Source organism: Anolis sagrei, chromosome 5, assembly GCF_037176765.1.
Source record: "Anolis sagrei isolate rAnoSag1 chromosome 5, rAnoSag1.mat, whole genome shotgun sequence".
In the NCBI taxonomy this organism is placed as follows: Eukaryota; Metazoa; Chordata; class Lepidosauria; order Squamata; family Dactyloidae; genus Anolis; species Anolis sagrei.
Genome location: NC_090025.1, coordinates 51361229 through 51387595, shown reverse-complemented (window position 1 = coordinate 51387595; position 26367 = coordinate 51361229). Strand labels below are relative to the sequence as shown.

General features: G+C 39.6%; 2 protein-coding genes across 9 annotated transcripts in view; both read right to left on the bottom strand.

The window, feature by feature from the left end:
• The window catches only part of MND1 (meiotic nuclear divisions 1), a 39721-nt gene extending 25417 nt beyond the window's left edge, over positions 1-14304 (bottom strand). Inside the window, exons 1-4 of the mRNA XM_060776197.2 lie at positions 14192-14304; positions 6100-6165; positions 3556-3613; positions 2373-2521 (exon numbers count right to left, since the gene is read on the bottom strand). Coding sequence (XP_060632180.1) covers positions 2373-2521; positions 3556-3613; positions 6100-6165; positions 14192-14194 — 276 coding nt within the window. The 5' untranslated portion in view covers positions 14195-14304. The remainder of the gene's footprint in view (positions 1-2372; positions 2522-3555; positions 3614-6099; positions 6166-14191) is intronic.
• Positions 14305-19081: 4777 nt separating this feature from the next.
• Positions 19082-26367, bottom strand: part of TRIM2 (tripartite motif containing 2) — a 97912-nt gene continuing 90626 nt past the window's right edge. For all 8 annotated transcript variants that reach the window (XM_060778826.2, XM_060778823.2, XM_060778829.2 and 5 more), the window contains exons 11-12: positions 25575-25715; positions 19082-23693 (exon numbers count right to left, since the gene is read on the bottom strand). In XM_060778826.2, the coding sequence (XP_060634809.1) occupies positions 23541-23693; positions 25575-25715 (294 nt within the window). In that variant the 3' untranslated portion in view covers positions 19082-23540. The remainder of the gene's footprint in view (positions 23694-25574; positions 25716-26367) is intronic.

Below are 26367 nucleotides of genomic sequence, written 5' to 3'. Positions count from 1 at the left end.
TCTAGTATGACCTGTACATAATGAACCTAGTAGATTAGAATTAGAAATGCAAACTCTCCACTTGCTGAAATCATAAATGATATCATTTTAAATACTGTATTTTCTGGCATATAAGACTACTTTTTAACCCAGGAAAATCTTCTCAAAAGTCGGGGGTCTTCTTATACGCCAGGGCTTTTTGCATTCTCTGCCACTGGGGGCCTCGTCTTTCTAAACTACATTTAATATGGCTGAGTCTCCTGCCCATTAAATGTAGTCCTGCCTTCCTTACAGCGACGAGGAGGTAAAACTCCAAAGTAAAAGAATTGGTTTTTAAGTACTTTACGTTCTCTTGGCTTTACCAAAATTGCTTAATGGTTATACTGCAAATTAAGCTGACATTGGGAGACCTCCAAATGTTACAGAATATTTACGAAAAAGGGGTGAGTGTTTCAATTTCTAAATCCCCCCGCCACATACCTTTCCTTGATGTCTCTGAAATCACACTGCATGCACAAATTTAACAAATTTAATCTGATATACGATTGTTGTTTATTCGCTTTGTGACCTCATGGACCAGCCCACGCCAGAGCTCCCTGTCGGCCGTCACCACCCCCGGCTCCTTCAAGGTCAAGCCAGTCACTTCAAGGATAACATCCATCCATCTTGTCCTTGGCCGGCCTCTCTTCCTTTTTCCTTCCATTTTCCCCAGCATCATTGTCTTCTCCAAGCTTTCCTGTTTTCTCATGATGTGGCCAAAGTACTTCATCTTTGCCTCTAATATCCTTCCCTCCAATGAGCAGTTGGGCTTTATTTCCTGAAGTATGGACTGGTCGGATCTTCTTGCGGTCCAAAGCATTCTCAGAATTTTCCTCCAGCACCACAGTTCAAAAGTGTCTATCTTCCTTCGCTCAGCCTTCCTTTTGGTCCAGCTCTCACATCCATAGGTTACTACGGGGAATACCATTGCTTTGACTATGTGGATCTTCGTTGCCAGTGTGATGTCTCTACTCTTCACATATACGATTGTGATCCGAAATTATGCACAAGCCTATTTAAAGCATTCTTTCCAGACTGTCAATCCCTTGTTTGCCTTAGGAACCTAAGATGCATTATGTATCATTTTGCTTTGGCATAAAATTATTGTGTTTTGGATAATATAAAAACAGATTTGAAATTTTCTTTTTCTTTTGTTTTGTTAAAAATATACTAAAATAATCTGGAACAATAAGAAATCTTTGGCTTTGATAGTTTATTAGGAGCAGGGAAGGACTAAAAGCAGGGAGAATCAACATTAATAAAATTTACTTGTCTCTAGTCCTCATCCCTATAAAATGATCTGGCACATTTTACACAAAAGTCTTCCTGTTATATAGTTTCTAAAAATAACTGTTAGAATAAACAAACACCTTGTCTTAGAAAATATCCTACAATTGATTTGCTTTTATTCTCCCCCTAAATAACTTTAAAATCCAGAATAACAACAGACATCTATCAGCACCAATCTGTTTACTCCCCATCTGAAACTAAGATTTTGCTTCCTATTGTATGAAACCTTGCTTATTTTTTCACTTAATATGAACAGCACTGTATATATGTATGTATTTGTGCGTGCGTGTGTGTATATATATATATATATATATATATATATATATATATATATATATCCAAAACAATTGGGATTAATCTAGCAGTGCTGGGTTTCAGTTTAAGAACAGACAGGATTGTCTTAATTCTTTCAATGAAGAGTAACTGAATTGTGTTAAGAGCAGTTAGTTATTGTGTTGCCTTTTGTTTCTTTGCCATAATGAGAATTTCAAGACCAGTCCACTGATTGTGCAGCCCAGCTCTTGCCACTCAATTATTTGCTGTTTATTGAAAAGAGACAACATTGTGCTTTATTTCTCCACTGCTTCCACTATTCATGCATATTTTTGATTGTTATAATGCATCTGACTTAATATAGTGAATGAAACAAACAATGGCTACAAAATGTAGAATGGATAGGATAATCATGATTAAGGCTATATGTGAACCAGTGATCTAGGATCCATAATAAGATATATACTGTTCAAAATATAGTAGCTGTAAAATGAGTACTCTGTCCAGTCAGAAGAGCTATCAAAGAAAAATAGATGTCAAGGATCGAAGTAAACACACAACTGTGAGAAATATAAATTGTTTACATTAGAGAGAAAAACTGAAATAAATAGAACAGAAATTGAGAGGAAATCAGATCCAAATTAGGGGTTAAAAAACCAACCAAACAGACCAACAAACCTAGGTTTTACTGATGCCAGAAGAGAAATGAGGAAAGTGTTGTTTGAGAGCAGGCTGCCCTTCAGCAATTTCTAGGTCCATCTGAAACATGTAGAATGTTACACCTGAATTACCTGATTCTGTAGTTCCTCCAGTTTCCGTCTTCTTGCATGAAGCGCTTTACTTGGGAAAGCCCAAAAATAATTGGAAGTCCCAATCCTATCAGTGTCCACCATCCCATCATCAACTAAGCTCTGTAAGACCTCCTTCACCGACATAGAAGCTGTCAAAGAAATAAATACTGTTAAAATAATATATATTCATTGGAAAGTAGACAGCTATTGTTTTAAACATATGACAACATAAAAATAACTATAGGATTCCTTCATTTCTATCTAAGGTATTGTCAATTAATTCTTGTAAATTCATCACACAAGCAAATATGCTAAATCTTATAGGGCATATGACATTTTCCTATGTGTTCTTGGTATAGTAAATTCATTTTTAGGCAGAGTACTAAATGTAATAACAATAGGGTAAAATAATGACTGTAATAAAAATAATAATAGACTAAAATAATAAATGTAATAATAACAATAACATAACAAATGTAATAATAATAATAATAACAACAAAATAGAGTAAAATAATACATGTAATAATAATAATAATAATAACAGAATAAAATAATAAATAACTTTGACTCGGGCATAAGCCGAGGGGGGCTTTTTCAGCATAAAAAAGGGCTGAAAAACTTGTCTTATTCTCGAGTAGATACGGTAAGTAACAAAAAGCTGCTTTTGCAGAGCTTCAGACTTACCGTTACTGACACTCTGACCAGCCTCTACAACTTTTAGTCTAAACTATTTGGGTGTACTCAAAAATGGATTTATTTTGCTGTCTATCAGTTATAGAGTTTAGATGCAAGCTAAAATATGGCAATGAAAATGAATATACATAACTCACTGGAAAATGCAGCCTTCCATATCTAGATTATTTTTCAAATGCTACAGAGAAACTGCAGAGTAAAGAAATTGCAGAACAATTGTTCTGGAATATTGCAAAGGGATATGGGGGCAGAGACAATCTTTAAAATAAATATATTCCAGTGATATGTGCAACATAATCTGTATTCCTAAAACAGATCACAGAATTTATCCTGTAGGCTATTATCTAAGGCAGTTATATGTGTTTTCTTACATGCACCGCAAATTACTTAGTTCGATTAAGAGGAAAACAATTTGCATGCTGGAAAATTTGGTCATGTGATAAAGCTGTCAGGGATAAAGACAGTGGACAATAAATCTGTGTACTCACTGATTCCTTTCTCTTTAGGAGCAATTTTTTCCATGTCTTTCAACTGGAATACATCCTTCTGTTGATGGTGGAGAGAGTACATTGTTACTTTAATAATCCAACACAAGAAAAGCAGGGAGTTTAACACACTGTGGATTTTCTTCTTCTTTGAAGAGGACCTATAGTTTAGGCCTAACAATAACACAGTTCAACCAAACACTTTTTTTTTTTTGGTGTCTTGGTTTTTAGGCCTGTTCCTGGGGTTATTTGGGGTATTGCTTTAGTAATTTTTTTTGGATAGACACATCAGCTCTAGTTTTTTTAGATACTGTTATCCTGGTTTTCGATGGGTGAGCAGATGGTTACTGGAGGATGGCATATGTTCTGTATCTCAAAAACTAGAGCTGATGGGGAATACTATTGCCGTTTTTGGAATCAGCAGGTCAAACATACCCCAAAACAGGTCTAACAGGGCATAAAAATTTACCTAAAACACTTCACTAAACTATAAATCACTGAAAGAGATATTTCCACCTGCTCTTTCCTAGCAGCATGCAGAATTTTCCAGGAATCCTGAAATTAGTATATGAGAAAGTCATCAACTCTGCTTGTGTCACCTTGCAAATAAATGTGTTAGTACTACTGAAATGGGAAATCTTGAACAGTCTCCATCTATCAGTGATGTTTAAAAGCAGATAATCCCTGCAGTTGGGTTTTCTTTTCTCCTGTCTGAGGACTGTGCGTTTTATCGTTTTATTGCCTACCCCGTAAACTTCCTACTATTGCCCGTCAGTTCTAGGTAGCACAAGTGATGGTGAGATATGATGCATAATGGGCAACTTGAAGGGCCAAGGGGCCATATCAGATCCCTATAGAGCAGGCATGGGCAAACTTTGGCTCTCCAAGTGTTTTGGACTTCGACTCCCACAATTCCTAACAACGTACTAGCTGTTAGGAATTGTGGGTGATGAAGTCAAAAACACCTGGAAGGCCAAAGTTTGCCCATGCCTGTTGAGCTTGTCAATATTCCTCCTGAATTGCTGTCTACCTTACCAGCAAATGTCAACTTTACCATAGTAGCTATATTCAGCATATCCATCATTTTTGCTATACTATTATTATTATTATTATTATTATCAGTAGTAATATTATTATTTCTATTTGCCTACATTAATGGGTGAAGGGGAAAAATAAAGAAAATAATAAAATAAAGAGGACTTGGAGCTTGTTCACCATGTTTACTGAAACTATAGACATTTCATAGTAGTTGCTCCTTCTCTCTCTCTCTCTCTCTCTCTCTCTCTCTTTCTCTCCTTCTCCCTCCCTCCCTCCCTCCCTCCCTTTTTTGGTAGTATATGTACTGGGAAGCTTCCCACCAGAGTAGAAATCATCGATCGGATAGATGGCAAGCTACTTAACCTCAGCAGACTGAAAGCCAAAACCAAGGTTACAACAACATGTTATAGAACTCCAATATGCTGATGACAACGTCATCTGTGCACATTCAGAAGAAGACCTACAAGCCACTCTAAACACCTGCGCATAAGCATACGAGAAGCTTGGCCTGTTATTGAACATTGAGAAAACCAAAGGGCTCTTCCAGCACTCACCAGCCAATCTCTATACAGTGCCAGAAATACAGCTTAATGGTGTAACTTTAGAAAATGTTTTTTCGAATGAAGCACATACAGTTTGAGGACTGGGGCATCTGTAGGGATACCAAGGTGCTTGTTTATAAAGCTATTGTCCTCCCAACCCTGCTATATGCCTGCAAAACGTGGACTATCAGTGTTGCCTCCAAAAAATCCTGCAAATCTCTTGGGAAGACAGGCGGACAGATGTCAGTGTGCTGGAAGAAGCAGAGACCACCAGCACTGAAGTGATGGTCCTCCGCCATCAGCTCTGCTGGACCAGCCACGTTGTCTAAATGCCCAGTCACCATCTCCCAAATCAGTTCCTCTACTCCGAACTCAAGAACGGAAAACAGAATGTTGGAGGACAGGAAAAGAGATTTAAAGATGGGCTTAAAGCCAATCTTAACAACTGTGGCATAGACACCAAGAACTGGGAAGCCCTGGCCCTTGAGCGCTCCAGCTGGAGGTCAGCTGTGACCAGCAGTGCTGTAGAATTTGAAGAGGGATGAATGGAGGGTGATAGAGAGATACGTGCCAAGAGGAAGGCGCATCAAGACAACCCCAACCAGGACTGCCTTCTACCTGGAAACCAATGCCCTCACTGCGGGAGGGCATTCACCTACATACCTACCACCAGTACACCAAATTTGGAGGATAATCTTACTCGGACAATGAGGAATCGTCTAAGTAAGTATATGTACTGTGAGCAATGGTAATGTTGAACTACATCATACACAACCATTTGAAGCCAGACCGTTAAAGAAGACTCCTTAACAGGGATCAGAAAGCTATCCAGTGACATTTATTTTCTTCAAGGTTGTTTGTTGTCTCCATTCCCCACCCATTTATGCATGTTCTCATATACTATTCTGTATGTGAACAGTGAAACTATTCACAATATAGGCTGAAATGGCAAACAAGTATGACTTACAGTTTCAAAGAAGATTTCCATCATTCGAGTTCTCTTCTCTTCAGCACTCAGACCCCTTTTCTTTGACTAAATAGGAGAAAAACAAGGAGAAAACTAAATACTACATTTGAAGCTAACTTTCTAAGGCAAATCTAGGTCAGAACTTGGAAAGTTTTTTTTTTTTTTGGATTACACCTTCCACTCAGTCTCCAAATATACTGGCTTCAAATACTAACAAATTCTAGAAAAGAAGTATGTTTGCAGATCTTTGTAGAAGTGTATGATGCAATCAGTTTTTAATATTTTGTCCTTCAAAACTAAAACATAGAAAAAAACCTATCGCTGCTACCATCTGAAACATCTGTAAAGTTTTACACAACTTTGTTGACATGCTCTGTATTGCCTATATGGGATGGGAACAGTTGTTGTTGAACTTATCAGCATGCTCTATCATTTTTTTTACATATTCATTTCTTTTAATTTTTATTAAAAACCTTTATTTTTTAATTATGAATTTTACATTCATATCTTCTATATTTTAATCTTTGTTCTGTGTATTTTAATATATTCATTTGTAGAAATTTGTTCTGTTATGTGTATTTTATATAATGTTGATGATGATTATGATGTGTTTTTAGTTATGTGGTAACCTGCCTTGAGCCACAGGATGAGGTAGTTAAGAAATACAATTATTATTATAACACTACGTAATAAAATTTGAAAAAAAACCTGTTTCTGGTTTGAAAGTGTTATTTCCTGTTTAATTGTGCAATAAGGTAAAGGTAAAAGTTTCCCCTTGACATTAAGTGCAGCCGTGTCCGACTCTGGGGGTTGGTGCTCATCTCCATTTCTAAGCTGAAGAGCCGGCATTGTCCGTAGACACCTCCAAAGTCATGTGGCCGGCATGACTGCATGGAGCGCTGTTGTCTTCCTGCTGGAGCGGTACTTATTGATCTACTCACATTTGCATGTTTTTGAACTGCTAGTTTGGCAGAAGCTGAGCCTAACAGTGGGAGCTCACCCTGCTCTCCGGATTCGAACTGGCGACTTTTTGGTCAGCAAGTTCAGCAGCTCAGCGGTTTAACATGGTGCGCCATGGGAGGGCTCCCTTATTGTGCTTTAAAAGTAGTTGTTATTTTTGTGGCTGCCACAAACAAGGCTGAATTGGTAGAGACTTGGTGTAATATTCATTGAAAAACTATACCAAAATGTGCTGTATGATTTCCCGGAAGAACAAACGTTTTGCAATGTAATAAACCTTTATTATGTTTTTATGATAGAACTAATTAGGAAATGACATTTATAACCCAGGAACAAAAATTGTGTTACATAATGTTATTATTGAAACATTTGAAATACAATACAAATGTCTCACCAATTTTTCCCAGCCCCAAACTCCAACATTCTCATTACTTGCAAAGCATTATAAAAACACAGCACTGTCAATTCAATTACTTCTACAACGTTCAGCAAAGGACAAGAGGGATCCTCTCACCTCTGCAGGAGTCTACCGTATACCATGCAGCTGTGGACAAGTCTACATAGGGACCACCAAACGCAGCGCCCAGACACGCATCAAGGAACATGAAAGGCACTGCAGACTACTTCAACCAGAGAAGTCAGCCATAGCAGAGCACCTGATGAACCAGCCTGGACACAGCATATTATTTGAGAACACAGAAATGCTGGACTACACCAACAACCACCATGTCAGACTACACAGAGAAGCCATTGAAATCCACAAGCATGTGGACAATTTCAACAGAAAGGAAGAGACCATGAAAATGAACAAAATCTGGCTACCAGTTTTAAAAAAACTATTTTAACAGCTATACTTCTACATTACTCTAATTTTATCAATTATATAAATTGTTAAATAAATGTACTCATAAATTACTCAACCACAATCTTTCTTGGACTTTTGGTGGTTAAAATTCGCCATTGCCTTTACACATTATCAAACAGATTGTCCTTCAATTCCCTGTTTGCTAATCTTAATTTGTAGGTTAACTTTTCCAATAGAGTTATCGCCCATATCCTGTTTAACCAATTATTTATTGTCAGATTCTCTAACTTTGTCTAGTTTGTGTCTTTGACTATTCTTTTAAAGGCATGCCGAAAATCATAAATTGGCTTCTAGAGACAAACAGCAAGAAAGCTGACTTTATAAAACAAGGCAGGTACAATATTCTGAGAAATCTGAGGTAGTATAAAAAGACTAAGGATGCACCCACACTGTAAAATTAATGCAGTTTGGTATTTATTATTATTTATTATTTATTATTTGCACTTGTTAACCGCCACTCTCAAGCCCGAAGGCGACTCGTGGCGGTGTACAGAACATAGAACACAAAGGACAACAGGTTACAATAAATCAGGACCACAACACACATCTTACTAATACACAGCTACTTAACTAAAAATCCGCTTCGTCTTGTTTAGGGTCATAATCAATCTCGTAGTCATGGTCCATTCCGGTGGTCATTCCAAAAACATAGCACTTAGTTGAAGGCCTTCTCAAAGAGCCAGGTTTTCAGGCCCTTGCGGAAGGCCATGAGGGAAGGCGCCTGTCTGATTTCAGCAGGGAGGGAGTTCCACAGCCGGGGGGCCACCACCGAGAAGGCCCGCTCTCTTGTCCCCGCCAGGCGTGCCTGTGAGGCAGGCGGGACCGAGAGAAGGGCCTCCCCGGATGATCTTAAGGTCCTCGTGGGCTCGTAGGCCGAGATGCGGTTCTCAAGGTATTTTGGGCCGGAACCGTTTAGGGCTTTGTAGGATAACACCAGCACCTTAAATTGGGCCCGTTAAATTGGGTAGTACTTTAATTACCATGTTATGGAATCATGGGAATTGTAGTTTTAACATCTCTGTCAAATAGTGCTGCTGCCTCACCGAACTACAAATCCCTATGATGTCACAGCATTGAGCCATGGCAATCAAAGTGATGCCAAGTTGCATTAATTGTACAGCATAGATGCATTTTGAGAATTCATGTTCAGAACTTGGAAAGTTCTTGGACTACACCCCCCATCATTTGTCTGTGGGGGGGGGGGGAAGCATCCTGAATTAGCTGAGGAGTCATGATGACAAAACAATTCATATCACCCTTTTACACAAACATGCCAGAACATGAGAAAATCATGACAGGACGCAATACATTCTGCATCTACCAGAAACCCAGAGCTCTCTCATACTCACTTGGCAAAGCTGACATTTGTATATCTTTTAACCTATCATGGTTTTGTTTGTGGTTACGAAAATGCGAGGGAAGCCACAGGTGTTAAAGTCTCAAGAACATCAGAGCATTAACAACTATTTTAACTGTGCTGGGAGAGTTGCTATTGAACTTCTCACCGTTGGTTTTCAGCTACTCGCTTATTCAGAAGTGGAAATTTGCAGCAAAATAACTGTATGTGCATCTACACTGCAGAATGAATGAATGCATCTTGACACCACTGTAACTGTCATGGCTCAATGCTATGGAACCATGGGAGTTGTAGTTCTACAAGGTCACTAGCTTTCTCTGCCCAGTAGTGCTGATGCCAAAAAATAAATTCCCATCATTCCACAGCACCTTTTTTTTGTCATGTCAGGAGCGACCTGAGAAACTGCAAGTCGCTTCTGGTGTGAGAGAATTGGCTGTCGGCAAGGACATTGCCCAGGGGATGCCCGGATAATTTGATGTTTTATCATCCTTGTGGGAGTCTTCTCTCATGTGGAGCTGGAGCTGATAGAGGGAGCTCATCTGCCTCTCACCGGATTCAAACCTGCGACCTGTCAGTTTTCAGTCCTGCCGGCACAGGGGTTTAACCCACTGTGTCACCGGGGGCTTCCACAGCACTGAGCCAACGGCACTTAAAGGAGCCCCCGGTGGTGCAATGGGTTAAACCCTTGTGCTGGCAGGACTGAAGACCAACAGGTTACAGGTTTGAATCCGGGGAGCGTACGGATGAGCTCCCTCTGTCAGCTCCGGCTCCCCATGTGGGGACATGAGAGAAGCCCCCCACAAGGATGGTAAAACATCAAAACATCTGGGCGTCCCCTGGGCAACATCCTTGCAGACGCCCAATTCTCTCACACCAGAAGCGACCTGCAGTTTCTCAAGTCGCTGCTGACATGAAAAAAAAAATTAAAGTAGTGTCAAACTGCACTAATTGGATTTAATCAAGGCCTGTCTAGTCCAACTGAGGCAGGTGGGAAGCCCAAAAGTATAACACACCCAACATCTCATATTCTCCAGTGATTGAAAAACCAGCAGCGGGTATCATGCAACCTTCTGGATACTGTAATTCCCATCATCTCTAACCCTATACCATTAATAGTCATTAGTGAGGGATGCTGGGAGTTGGAGTCCAACACCATGTTTTTACCTTGGTATCTATATTTTAACATATGGATTGTGCATTTACATGATGAAAGGTTGATTAAACTGCAAAATGTTTGTATGGGACATCCTGCAGTGCATTTTGCTAGTTTTTCAATGAATATCTTGTAAAGCCCCTCAACCAATTCAATATAGGGTTGCTGTGAGTTTTCCAGGCTGTATGGCCATATTCAGAAGCATTCCCTCCTGATGTTTCGTCCACATCTATGGCAGGCAATCTCAGAGATTGAGGGGTCTGTTGGAAACTAGGCAAGTGGGGTTTATATATCTGTGGAATGTCCAGGGTGAGATAAATAACTCTTGACTGTTTGAGACAAGTGTGAATGTTGCAATTGACCAGCTTGATTAGCATTGGATAGCCTTGCACCTTTAAAGCCTTGCTAGTTCCTACCTGGGGGAATCCTTTGTTGAGAGGTGTTAGCCGGCCCTGATTGATTCTTATCTGGAATTCCCTTGTTTTCAGAGCCAGATTTTGTTCATTTTCATGGTTTCCTCCTTTCTGCTTGTGGATTTCAATGGCTTCTCTGTGTAGTCTGACATGGTGGTTGTGAGTGGTCCAGCATGGATGGCTTTGAAGCTGCAAGACCATTCAATGCTAATCAAGCTCGTCAATTGCAACATTCACACTTGCCTCAAACATCCATGGCAGGCATCCTCAGAGGTTGTGAGTTCTGTTGGAAACTTGGCAACTGAGATTTATATATCTGTGGAATGTCCACATATCATGCTAATCAAGGTGGGCAATTGCAACATTCACACCTGCCTCAAGCAGACAAGAGTTCTTTCTCCCACCCTGGACATTCCACAGATATATAAACTTCACTTGCCTAGTAGTTTCCAACAGACCCCTCAATCTCTTAGGATGCCTGCCACAGATGTGGGCGAAATGGAGAGAATGCTTCTGGAACATGGTCATGCAGCCTGGAAAACTCACAGCAACCCAGTGATTCCGGCCATGAAAGCCTTCGAGATTTCAACCTAGTTTGTGGCATCCACAAAAACTAGTATAATATAATACTGTAGTATAATGACTACTTTTAAAGTAAATGAGACACAGTTACACAGGAAATAACACTTTCTAACCAGGAACGTAATGTTGTTTCAAATTTTGTTACATAGTGAGTGTAATCCACCTGGTGGCTAAAATAGTGCTATATTAACAAGTTATACAAACTTTGTTTTGTGTACAAAATTATGAAAAATATGTACAAAATCACTTTCCGTCTATGTCCATCAGGTGTGAATGAAACCTGGGTCTCATTTTTAAAACATCTCATTATGTATTAATTGGAGCCCCTGATGGTGCAGTGGGTGCTGAGCTGCTAAACCTGTTGACTGAAATGCTGCAGGTTCGAATCTGGCTGTCAGCCCCTGCTTCTGCCAACCTAGCAATTTGAAAATATGCAAATGTGAGTAGATCAATAGGTACTGCTTCAGCAGGAAGGCAACGGCACGTCATGCAGTCATGCTGGCCACATGACCTTGGAGGAGTCTATGGACAACACCAGCTCTTCATCTTAGAAATTGAGATGAGCACCAACCCCCAGAGTCGGACACGACTGGATTTAATGTCAAGGGAAATCTTTACCTTTACCTTATGTATTAGTTAATATGTAAATAAGTACAGTTCTCCCCAAATTCAGAAGAAATCCAAAATCCAAGCTGCCCCTGGTCCCAAGCATTTTTGGATACATTAGACCGGCATTTCTCAATCTGGAGGTTGGGGCCCCTGGGAGGGTTGCAAGGATGTGTCAGAGGGGTCTCCAAAGACTATCAGAAAACACAGTATTTTCTATTGGTCATGGGGATCATGGGGGTTCTGTGTTGGTCATGGGGGTTCTGTGTGGGAAGTTTGGCCCAATTCTATCATTGGTGAGGTTCAGAATGTTCTTTGATTGTAGGTGAACTATAAATTCCAACAACTCCCAAATGTCAAGGCCTGTTTTCCCCAAACTTCAGCAATGTTGACATTTGGGCATATTGAATTTTTGTGCCAAGTTTGGTCCAGATCCATCATTGTTTGTGTCCATAGTGCTCTCTGGATGTCAGTGAACTACAACTCCAAAACTCAAGGTCAATGCCAAACAAACCCTTTCAGTATTTTCTGTTGATCATGGGAGTTCTGTCTAGCAAGTTTGTTTCAATTCCATCGTTGGTGGTATTGAAACATACAACCAAGACTGCTCTTTGTTTGTATGTGAACTATAAATCCCAGCAACTACAACTCCCAAATGACAAAACCCACCCCCACCCCCTGCAACCCCACCAGTATTCAAATGTGGGTGCATCGGGTATTTGTGTCAAACTTGAATGAAAACACATCCTGTAAATCAGATATTTACATTACGATTCATAATATAATTATCGTTATGAAGTAGCAATGAAAATAATTTTATGGTTGGGGGTCACCACCACATGAGGAACTGTATTAAGGGGTCACGGCATTAGGAAGGTTGAGAACCGCTGACCTAGTGGCTAAAATAGCACCATCTTAGCTTTCTGTTGATCCAGTGTACACACACTTTATTTGGTGTGTAAAATTATGGAAAATATGTCCCAAACGACTTTCAGTCTATGCCCATCAGCTGTGAATGAAACATGAATGAATTCCATGTTGAGACTTGGGCCTCATCTCTAAAACATCTCACTATGTACTGATATGTAAATAAATAGTTATCTCCAAATTCAGTAGAAATCCAAAATCCGAGCGGTTTCTGGTCCCAAGCATTTTTTGATACATTTGATTCTACCTGCTTTTGTAATTGGAAATAATCTGGTAGAATCATAGAGTTGGAGGAGACCTCAAGGGCCATCCAGTCCAACCCCCTGCCAAGAAGCAGGAATATTGCATTCAAAGCACCCCTGACAGACGGCCATCCAGACTCTGTTTAAAAACGTCCAAAGAAGGAGCCTCGCCACATTACGGGGCAGAGAGTTCCACTGCTGAACAGCTCTCCCAATCAGGAAGTTCTTCCTCATGTTCAGACAGAATCTCCTTTCTTGTAGTTTGAAGCCATTGTTCCACGTCCTAGTCTCCAGGGCAGTAGAAAACAAGCTTGCTCCCTCCTCCCTGACTTCCTTTCCCATATTTATACATGGCTTTCATGTCTCCTCTCAGCCTTCTCTTCTTCAGGCTAAACATGCCCAGCTCTTTAAGCCGCTCCTCATAGGGCTTGTTCTCCAGGCCCTTGATCATTTTAGTTGCCCTCCTCTGGACACATTCCAGCTTATCAATATCTGTCTTCAATTGTGGTAGTCAGTAAATAATGTCATAATCTTCACAGAAGTTTGTGGCAAGGCAATGGGCACTCACAATACCACTAATGGAATGTGTAAAGCCAAGAATTCCTGGGTGCATCTACACTGTAGAATTAATGCAGTTTGACACCACTTCAACTGCCATGGCTCAATGAAATGGCACTTTGTGAGTTCTGGTATACAAGGTTTTAACCCTCCTCTGCCAAAGAGTGTGGCTGCCTCGCCAAATCCCATAGGCGGTCAAAAGTGTTGTCAATTCTAATGTAGAGGCACTCAGAGGGGGTTTGGACTTCAACTCCCAGAAGCCTCAGCTGCTTTGGCAAACGACAAGGCATTGTGGGAGTTGAAGTCCAAAACACCAAAGTCAGGGAAACAGGGTTTAAAGGCGCTATTTGTTAAAAGGGAGAGCTCTCAGCCTTCAGGTCCCACAGTGAGGAATGGGGACAGTGTAATGGCATATAAAGCGTTCCTTACCATGTCGCCCGCCTCCCGCCGGCAGCGGCCCCCTCCCTAAAAGGCGGGAAAGCAGCTGGAGCGGCAAAAGTGGCGGGAAGCTAAAAAGCCGTCCCGCCTCCTGGCTGACTGGCGCCACCTGCCGCCAATGAGCGGGGTCGCATGCAAGAGGATCATAATAGGCTCTCTCGGCCCCGCCCACTCTTCTTTTGACCATAGAGATAGGAAAGAAGTAGAGATATAGCTCAGAAAACTCTCTTAAATCACTTTGAATTTTTGGCTTTGTTTTGCAGCCGTTTTGCAGAATGTTGGGTGCTCACAAGACTGTGAATACATCTACTCATATAATAGTAGTCTGATACTGCTCTAACTGTTAATGGCTTCATCCTGTGGGAGCTGTCCACCAGTGGAACTCTCTGCCCTGGAGTGTGGTGGAGGCTCCTTCTTTGGAGGCTTTTAAACAGTGGCTGGATGGCCATCTGTCAGGGGTGCTTTGAATGCAATTTTCCTGCTTCTTGGCAGGTGGTTGGACTGGATGGCCCATGAGGTCTCTTCTAACTCTATAATTCTATGATCTTGGGATCTGTAGTTTAGTAGGAAGTTTTCTGCTAAAGAGCCCAGGTAAACATGTCAAGGTCACAAGCACAGAGTTACACCCAATATATAATAGTCTATGTATGTATGTATACATGTATGTATGTATATACCACAAAGGCTGTTGCTAGGTGAAGTGGCCCTCCATGATGCCACTGGATTGGCTGTTACTATATGAAGTGGCCATGTGTGCTGTCGCCAGGTCTGTTATTGCTAGGTGAAGTGGCCCTTGATGACACCGGATTGATTGTTGCTAGATGAGATGCCCCTCTGTGCTGTTGGTTGGCTGTTGCTAGGTTAAAATGAGCCTCAATGATGATACTGTATTGGCTGCTGCTAGGTGAAGTGTCTCTCTGTGCTGTCATAGGGTTGACTGTTGTTAGGTGAAGTGGCCCTCTGTGCTGTCACTGGGTTGGCAGCTGCTAGGCGAAGTAGGCCTCCATGATGTCAGTGGGTTGGCTGTTTCTTTGTGAAGTGTCCCTCTGTGCTGTCACTGGGTTGGCTGTTTCTAGGTGAAGTGGCTCTCTGTGCTGTCACTGGGCTGACTCTTGCTAGGTGAGGTGGGCCTCCATGATGTCACTGGGCTGACTGTTGCTAGGTGAAGTGGCCTCAGTGATGTCATTGGGAAAGAACGGTGACACATGTATATAAAGAAGCCTGCCCACTTGCCAGAACATTGCCATAGAGACATTGTGAGATAAGCCTTCCTGGAGCTGGAGAAGGGAGAAAGTAGGAGGGCAGTGGTCCCAATGACAACCAAACAACAGCCGGCTATATACTTTAGTATTCAATAAAACAGCCTTAAATTGGAAGTTTTAATTGTCAACCAAGGCTGGAGCTGCACTGCCACATAACCCAATAACTGGTTCCAGATTATCTGCTTTGAACTGGATTATGAGTCTATACTGCCATATAATCCAAGAGAGCAGATAACCTGGGATCAGAGAGTGGATCATATGGCAATGTAGATCCAGTCCTAGTGTCCTCCAGAAATGTTAGTCAGCAATTCCCATTATTCTCAGCTGGAATGACGTTTGCAAAATGTGTTGCAAGATGTCCCGCAAAAACAAAGTTTTTGCAGTTTAATAAACATTTTCCATGTTTTTATGATAGAATCAATTAGGAAATGACATTTATAGCCCAGAAACAAAAATTGTGTTACACAGGGCCCTTCCAGATGCTATCCCAGAATCTGATCCCAAGTTTTCTGCTTTAAACCGTATTATATGAGTCCACACTGCCAGATAATCTGAGATAAACAGAAAACCTGAGATCCGATCCTGGGATATAGCGCCTGTCTGGAAGGGCCCATAGTGTAATCAGTCCAGTTAACCTCATCAAGAGTGATATATGACATTAGTAATAGTATTTCATAAGTATCTGGAAAGCTACATATTCCTCTGTCCATGCTTTAGTACAAATGTAGACAATTGTTTCCTTCAGTTTTGTTTTTGATCAGTCCCTCCAAGCAATGTATGCTACAGAAAGGGATATTTGCAGTTTGATAACTTCTGCCAGTAATTCTCCATCTCTGGTTTAGGGCAGTGATACTCAAAAGTTGTGCTCCATGCTTTCCAGAAAAAGATACAACCTGTTGTAGCCAATGGGGACAAACATAGTCCTGATTCCTGGCACATTATGAAAAGGAGGAGGTGGAGGAGGAGGAGGAGGAGGAGGAGGAGGAGGGAGAGGAGAAGGAGAAGGAGAAAGACCCCACATCATATAGCTGTTTTGGTATGTATTTTAGCTTAGAATACAGCCAGCCTACCATATTTATGTGTTTGAATATAAAAGCAAAGTTTAATTTTGCCATTTCATATAAGGGGCCCCATTTTACCACACCACTGCATATAATGGGACTTAAGCATCCATTGATCTTTTGGGGTCCTGGAACCAAACCCCAGTTGTTACCAAGGGCACACTGCAATTGCAAAAAATCCTGTTAAGTCAGAGGTCCACAATTTTTAAAGGAAGGGCTAGGAGTGACTCACTAGGGACACCTAGTGAGTTCATTAGAGAAGCAAGGTTCAAAGAAGACTTTTTCCTCATTTTAAGAGCCACTGTCCTTCCCAGTGTTCCTCAAAGTAGTGATCACTGCCATATATATACCCTTTTCCATAAAAATATAAAAACTTGGCTCTTTGAGCAAGCTTTTGCGATTGCAGCAGAATAGATAACATGAGATTATGAATAATGAACATGGAATGGTCAGAAAATGTGATTGGAAGATGTTTTAACAGGTTGACACCAATGATTATATGTTTTAATGGTTTTTATATGTTTTATATTGTTATGTTGATTGTTTTAACTGCACTTTATGAATGCATGGCATCGAATTGTGCCAATCTGTAACCTGCCTTGAGCCGCCGTATGATTAAGAAAGGCGGGCTATAAATATCGTAAGCAAGGAAATAAATAAATTACCAGTCAGTCCCTGGCCAGTTTCCAGAAAGGGAAGACCTCATTGTACCCAACTGGCATGTGTTCCTGGCACACTGTGGGGAAAATGCCAGTCCTCCATATGAGATAGTTAAAGAGTCATTGCATCTTCTCTACATCAGCCCACAAAGAAGTAAAGGGGTTTGTATCCGCATAATGTATTAGGAATTCATCAGATGGAGTTGGGAAAAGTGGGGAAAATCGTCTTCTTTGCATCACCTTCCTCTTTAAAGAAGACAGAAAATTTACTTACCCCATCACACAGTAATGCCTCCTGTCAGCTCAACTATCCACTTTCAGGAGGCAGGAGGCATCGTTCTTAAGACAGACACCATTTCTTACTATGGGCTCCTTTCCTTTCCCTCCCAATCTCATTACTCTCAAGGAGACAGAAGGCATTGTTCTTAAGACAGACATCTTTTCTTTCTATGGGTTCCTTTCCCTTCCCTTCCCAATCACCTTACTCTTAACCACAGATCTCCACAATAGAATTTACTGTAGTTGGTAAAAAAAGGAGGAAACAAAGTTAAAAAGCCGCAATACTGCAATTTAGAAATCCAAGATGTCTATGACAGTAAAAACAAATTGGTGATATCTTGAAATTGCAGTATTCCTAATGATTAAATTAATTTTAAAAAATTACCGTGGCAGGCTCATGTAGCAGGATTTTGGGAGAGAAATGGAGCATCAATGCTTGGTAGGAGATTGACCATAGGAACGGCCATTACTACACGTCACTGAAGCGAATCAACACAGGCAAATTTGACAGACCCGATCCCATGTGTTTCCTCCTACTTCTTCCCGTTTCCACATACATTCAGATTTCAGAATATTATTTCAAACTGGCCCCGGTTGCCCATTTCCCAACACTTCAGTTCACAGATGAAGTAGCACAGGCAAGAGGCACAAGTCCTCTTGTATCATATGACAGGATCCATGTTGCTCCATCTATGAACTGTTTTAGAAGTGTGTGGAAACGTAAGGGGCTGCAATGGAGATCTTGCATGTGATGAAGTCCTAAAACATATTTCCCAATTTTCCAATCATGCATAGAATGTTCTTTTTTCAAACACAGGGACCTACTGCCTCATTCTTAAGGCTTTAAAATGAGAGATTAAATGGGAAACACGAGTAGTTAAAAAGAGAAACTCTATGGTGTGGAAACAATGGAATCTGGGGGGGGGGATTATTATTTGAAAAAAACATGAATGAATTCCTATGCAGACTGCACATATCTTATTTGTAGTGCAAAAACACTTAAAAATACAATAATTAAAATGAAGAACAAATTTAACAAATATAAACTTATTAGTATTTCAGTGGGAAGTGTGGGCCTGCTTTTGGCTGATGAGATAAGATTGTTGTTGTTGTTGTCGTTGTTGTCGTTGTTGTTGTGTGCTTTCAAGTAGTTTCAGACTTAGGTTGACCCTGAGTGAGGGCTGGGTAAATGACCTTGGAGGGCCTTATCTGGCCCCTGGGCCTTGTTTGAGGACCCCTGTTCTAGATGTTTGGGACTGCAACTCCAAGAATTCCTAATCGTTGGCCATACTAGTAGAAATTCCTCAGACCTAAAGTCCAAAATCAGGAGGACCAAATACTGGGAAGCATTGACAAAGATCAATAAATACCATTTACCTTCCAACACATCTGCTTTGTATGAAAGAGCCCAGAGGAAGCTAAGATACATGGCCTGTTTTGAGCAGAAACTCATTTTTTATTCTATCTCTATATTAGAAATTTATGATTGCTCTTCAATATATATCCTTACTATGTCTTCCCTATTAACAAAATAGGGAAGTCACAACTACAAATTTGTTAGGATAGTATGCCAAGCCAGATGTCTTTAACTCTGGGGGGAAAAAACAAGAGGAAACAACCTTCATTCATTTATTTTTATTTTGCAGGGTTGTGAATGATAAAAGATACATATTTGAGTCTGGACTTTCCTATTGTTCCAACACAAGGTAAGGTTTTTTTTTTAAGCTTTCTTTGTAGGACAAAGCGTAAAGAACACTGTGGCACACATGAAGCTAAACCTACACACCAACACTCTTCAATGAACAGCTTTCATCCTCAGCCTTAACTAGACAGGATTCAATTTCTTCTCAATAGAGAGGAGAAGGGAATGTAGCTGTTGGTGAGAAAGAAAAAAATGACTACGATACGTCAGTATCATTTTTAGAGAGTGCAAGACTTTATAGCATTGTTTACACAAAACATATGAAACTGACTTATAAAGCTGGAATGTACAAAAAAAATCCAAGGACCAGAAGAGTACAACATATGAAACAATTCAGTTTCTAGCACAGAGATATTACAATACACGATGCACATTATGGAACATTCTCATGTCATAAAGCAGGGACCAGGGGAAGCAAACCATTGGGGTTAAGGCTGTGTTGCGCACGGACATCCATGTAAAGTGTTGTACATTCATCAGAAACTATCACCACTCTGGCATCATCCTACACTACACCACAAACATCTTCCATACATTCTTCAGAACACAGACCCTTGGATTCACTGCTCACAGTTGATCATCAACAGCGTTTTCAGCAGACATTAACACTTTTGTTCCATGCTGTCAGCCATATTGTTATTATTATTATTTTAAAAAAGAATTATTTCCTCACACAACAAGCATAACTTAATGGGCACTTGTTTTTCATTATGGCAACACTAGATCCTTAGTCATCAAAGAAAAACTAGCTGTAAAGTTGAAAGCCCTGTAATGTTTACAAAGGTCAACAACAATAGACAATATTTTCTCATTACATTGCTGAAACTTTAAATTAGTGTAAAAACTCCATTAGTATTTAACATTTTTTTCTTTTTTTACAGTTAAAAAAACCCTTCAATATACAGTTTGAGTTTATCCAAAAATGAATTGACAGTATTTTTTTACTTTGCTTCAAATAAACACAGGTGTACTCGCACTGCTCAGAACATGTTACGACTCATTACTGTTCATTTCAGCACCACTTGACATTGAAGGAGAGCTATACCACAAACCTAGACCAGAATTGCCAAGGAAATTTGGGCCAAAGCTAGGACTGTTGATCCAGTTTACAACTGCAGTGTAGATAAATCCCAAGCTGCAACTGTTGAGCTTAGTACAACAACAAGCTTGGGTTTGACCTACATGTGCCTTTAGATCAGAGGCGAGCAAAATGTGGCTTTCCAGATGTTGCTGATTACAACTCCCAGTTGTTGCTGGGCTCAGCTTTAGCCAACATAACCAATCGTGATGCATGAGAGCTATAGCCCAACATTTAAAGGTCCACATTTTGATGACCCCTATCTCAGCCATTAATTCTGGTAAATATTTACCTGATTAAAAAAAATTATATTTTCTTTTGAACATCACACTTCTGCAATTGTGGTTGTTTCTGAGAGCTTCAAACATTAACTGTGTGTGCGGCAAAACCAGCTGTCTTTAGGAGTGAATATCTGAAAACCTGGAAGCAAGATTATTGCTAGCTGATTTTCAAATGCTTACTACTGCAGCAAACTATTTTTGCTCTGTGTCTAGCTGATGAATAATAGTGTGCATTGCCAATGTATTTTACAAAATCCTAACAATTCATCAAGGGAGAACCAGGATCTAAGAAGATACGGAGGGGAAGGCCACATCACCCTTAATATGTGTTCGCTTTGTTGTAAAGGAAAGAAGCAGAAATTCAAATCTTAGGGAAAGGTAGCATTACATACAACATTATTTAGGTATTATTTACTAGAAGAATTAAGAAATGATTACATTGTAAGAGATGCATGGGCATGTCTGCATGCATGAAATGATCTCCATGTTTAACTTTTGGTGCTACCCTTATAAAATTCCATAGTTCCTTCTTCTGCAAAAGATCCATTAAAAGGAGCAGGGGCACAACAGGGCCTGAGAAACATCTGTTGGTGCCACTGTTTAAGATAATTTGGCTCAGTACCCCCCAACCCCTCTTTTAAATTCAAGTTAACATTGCTTTTTGTTCCCAGAACATCTTTACAAAAGTGTAAAACTATTAAGCCAAATTGGTGTGACAGTGAGCCTTGAATCAAGTCTATAGTAATAACACACTTAACAAATCTGTGAGTTCCTTTACATTAGAAGCTCAAGAAAAATGACAAGATAGCTTAAGGTTTCTTTTTTTCTTTTTGTTTTGTTTACATGGTTAATAAATACACATTAAATCATAAATAGAATATCCCTTTTCCCCAGAGAATTTAAATACCAGTAGCTTTCAAGAAGGCTCAGTATCCAAGACTAACAGTATCTGGTGTCTTTTGCCAAAAGACACTTCTTTGTTTACCCAAGAACCATAAAACTTGATTCTTGGCATTACTGATTGTAAAGGGATTATTTTATAGCAACAAGTGAAATTATTCTATTATCCTTAAAAGATGAGGAAATAAAGCCTTAAACACTGATTATTTATACGTCTTGGCATTCCAGTTTTCTAGCTAGTGTTGTTAAGAGCTAGCTACATAATTGTGTGTATGTGTTTTGTACATATTTTCACTGGACTCTATTTAACATTTTAAGCAATATAATGGTCTCTACCAACCCTAACAGTATAGGGTGGCAGCTATTAAAACATCAGTCAGAAAAAAATAAGATTATTGTGCGTTTTCCGGGCTGTATGGCCATGTTCCAGAAGCATTCTCTCCTGACGTTTTGCCTGCATCTATGGCAAACATCCTCAGAAGCTGTGAGGTCTTGACCTCTGAGGATGTTTGCCATAGATGCAAGCAAAACACCTGGAAAGAATGCTTCTGGAACATGGCCATACAGCCCGGAAAAAATGCAACAACCCAGTGATTCAGACCATGAAAGCCTTCGACAATACAATGTAAGATTAGTTTGGATACAGAAACCACACTATTCACTGACAACTTGCATAAGGCTGGAGATAGTACATGGCCTCCAACTGCTTGCTATCAGAAGTCACTTAATCTAAAAAGAATTTTAAAAATATGATGATGAATGTTGTTGCAAATAAGTTAAAACACAATAGTAAACATGTTGGGTGAGCACAGATGTGACTCTAATAATTTACAAGGCTTGTATATGGGAAGGTGGTGGGGAAAAGAGACGTTTTCAGAATACCCTTCAATACAAATGGGGTTTGATTGTTCTTGGTTGTTCAAATCCCCTACATTTTCATTCCTTATTCACTGTACTCAAACATATACATGTGTTAAGACAAATTATTATTATTATTATTATTATTTGCAAATCATGATTTTCAAGACTTGTTCTCCAATGTATTTCTTTTGTTATGCTCAATAGATGTTTCTTGTTTAGTTGTTGTTTTTATACAAAAAGACCTGCTTTTGTAATCCTCAGAATACTATTTTCCATCCCAGATTAGATATGTCAACTGCCAAATTTCCTTTGGTTATGTAAAGTAGATCCTCTACTTATACTGTATCAAAATGTATAACTGAACTAAATGGGACTATTTTCAGAATCACAGCAAGAGCAGATTTGAAGCATGAATGTTAGCTGTGAAGTTTGCTAAGCTGATGTAAGTCACTTAATTCTCTAGTCAGTGGTATCAATAGGAATTTGGTTCTATAAAATATCAACAGTAACCCATCTATATAGAGAGTGTACTTCCAGATTTTTATAAGTTTGGGGATCTGGAAAATCCTAACAACACAATGTGAGCAACAGGGAAGTTGATAATCATGTACATCAAATCTCACGTAGGACAGGGAGTTTGCATTGATTCTTGTAGTGTTAGAAATCGAGCTGTGTTAGATCTAACAGCTAGTACAAGAAGAGTTAACCATATATCCTTATTACTAAAAGAAACTATTTATTACATGAACTAGGAAGGAAGAATCTTACAAGTGTAATACTTAGCTATAACAATGTGATCTAGAAGGTTCCCAGACTTCCTGCTGGGGTCAAATAGTCCTTAACACACACAACTTCCAAACATGGATGCTTTAAACCAGCACTCCCATTCACATATTGTATACACCCTTTAATAACAAGTAACTTTTTATGTTCTTCCCCTCCTTCACAAAAATTGGTCAATTACAGAAATGCCTGATCTACAAGCCATAGTTCATATGTCTAGTGTTCCACTGTCTTTGTGAATTTGGGGAAGGGGAGGGAGAAAAAACAGGGTTGTATGTATTAATCCCCTAGGACACGTTCAGTGCAGAACTTATGAGGTGCAAATCCTATGTAAACAATGTAGGTTTAGGGGATAAACTGGAGCCTCCTTCAGCATTAAAATTGAAGTATTTAAGAGGTGGACATCCTACACAAAAGGATCTATCTTGGATTTCTGAAGCTAGAAACATCTTGAGCGAGATCCTGTTCCAGTTGTTACTGTAAATATCGATAGACTTTGAAGCAGTGATTGCCGGAGTCTGCAACTACCACATGACCATCGGATGTCAAGGCCAAACCTTGAGGACCATACAGTGGATCAGCAGATGTGTTTATATAGGATAAAAAGGATCCACTTCCATCAAAAACCTGAGGGAAAAAGTAAAGAGAACTTTAATCAGTCAAAGAAGGCAAACCATAACACTGGCCAACATACATTTTGGTACCTCAAATGTTAAACCTGTTCCTGGATATATTTGACAAGCTGGCTCCAAAAATGGCCCCAGTTTTCCCCTACCAGCTCTAGGGTTTGAGATACAGAACATATGCCACATACTAGTCACTATCTGCTTGTCCATAGAAAACCATGATAACCCCATTTAAGAAACTAGAGATGATGTAGTCCATCCAGTGCAAACTTCTGGATCAGAACCTCAAATAACCCCCCAAACAGGCCTAAAACCCAACACAACAAAAACATTTTTTTTGTTGGACTGTGTACTACATGCATGCTGTAATTATCGTGCAGACACTAAAATATATGCACATTCTTGTCTGAATTGAAATGCAGCATAAAAAAAACTATGCTGCTACACCAAACCAAATCTCGATTAATCCTCTGCACTTTTAACAACTGTACACATGTAAGGTATGTTGTATTATCTAAGGCTTTCGTGGCTGGAATCACTTGGTTGCTGTGAGTATTTCAGGCTGTATGACAATGTTTCGGTAGCAATCTCTCCTAACATTCTGCCAGCATCTGTGGCTGGCATCTTCAGAGGTTCTGTTGGCAGTGAGGCAAGTGGTGTGTGTGTGTGTGTGTGTGTGTGTGTGTGTATGTATGTATGTGTATGTATACACACACACACACACACACACAACCCATGCACTCCACTTGCCTCACTGTCAACAGAACCTCTGAAGATGCCAGTCACAGATGCCGGTGAAACATTAGGAGAGAATGCTACTGGAACATGGCCATATGTCTTTTAAGATTTAATAGTTGGCTCCTGAATTTTTCTTGTTTCTTATTGTTGAGCTAAGAAGCATCTATCTTTTTTTAAAAAAAATGAGATGGGAGTCACAAATGGACAGTTCTGGAGTGGCATCTTCCACCTTGTTTTGGGTCGCATAAATTTAGTATCAATGTACATTAAAGCAATTGCAGATGGCAGTATGTAACACATTTTTGTTCCTGTGTTATAATTGTCATTTCCTAATTGGTTCTATCATAAAAACAAGGAAAAAGTTTATTAAACTGCAAAAGACTTTCTTTTGCGGGACATCCTGCAGCACATTTTGCTATAGTTCTACAACGAACACATCTCAACCAATTCAACATAGTTTGTGGCAGCCACGAAAACTAAGTTTCTGGAGTATAACAACTACTTTCAAAATAAGGATGGCACAATTAAACAGGAAACAACACTTTCAAACCAGGAACAGATTTTTTTTTTCTAATTTTGTTACATTTATTTATTTATTTATTTATTTACAACATTTCTACCCTGCCCGTCTCAATTCCCGAGGGGGGACTCAGAGAGGCTACATAGTGTTCATTTCAGAATTTTGACCCTTGGAAGTTTTCCTTCTCCAAAGATCCTGGAATATTTTGTTCCTGCCAAATTCTTCCTCTCCATTACCCTTAATATTTTAAGCATTTCCAAACCTGGATTGAGAACAACTATGACCAATGCAATTTTAAGTTTTGCTGTGCTTCATTAGCCGTTGTGATTGTTTCACAAATATAATAATGTTGTTGTGTAATTGTTGACAGTTCAAAAAGAGTACAGAATGATAAGAAGCAATTAAGAAAGCTTCACAAAGCAACCCATTATTTATTTTTAAAAATAATGGTTGGCACCATATATTGTAATTATGAATATTTAACCCAGAGTTGCAAATTTGGGGATGAGGGGCTGCTTTCCTGTTCTGCCTCAAGTCACAAAATGTACTTCTTTAGCCCTAGGAGGAATTCCTATCTAAACAATGTATTTATGCCATTGACCTGAAAAAGAAGGCTTTGCCTACCTGTATTCTGCTGTTTCCCCAGTCTGCTACAATAATATTTCCATTAGAATCCACAGCTACTCCTGTTGGAGCATTGAACTGCCCGTTCCCTTCTCCATTAGACCCAAACTTCAACATGAATTCACCTTCCTGGTTAAATACCTGCACGAAATATTTCAAATATATATAGGCTGTAAATTATATAACACCAAGTGACGGGAGCCAAAAGATGAGACAATTATTATCCTCAGACATATAAATCAAATCTTGAGAAAAGACAAATATTTGGATTCTCAAAGTAAAAGATGTCAGGCTATGTAGGCGAGACTCAAATGGAGGAATAATACTGTCTGCAGATGAAAATGATAACAAACTGTACAAGAACAAATTTACAAAAATATATATTTTAAGAAATGATAAAACATCATAGCCATGTGTCATAGTTCCTAGCACACACATGCGGTAGATTTTTACATTCCCTTCTTCAATTTTTGGCAAGAGTAAACTATAGATCCTGGGCTTCCATGGGAACTTATCATGCTTTTTTTTGTTTTGTAGTGAGATCAGTGTTGATGGACAAGTTCATATCATTTGCATGCCACAACACAAGAAGTGGCTGGATGCGTTGTCTGTTCAAGCAGGAAAACAGGAAGGCTCTCAAGCTCTAGGATTTCTTTTTTCAAAACTCTCTATACCAAATAGGAATTTGTCAACAACAAGAAGTTAGCAGAATTACACATTAACCTTCACATCATTCTCAAAAAGTGAAATATGTATTTTTGAGGTTTTATAGTGGAAGCTGTCATAAGGCTGG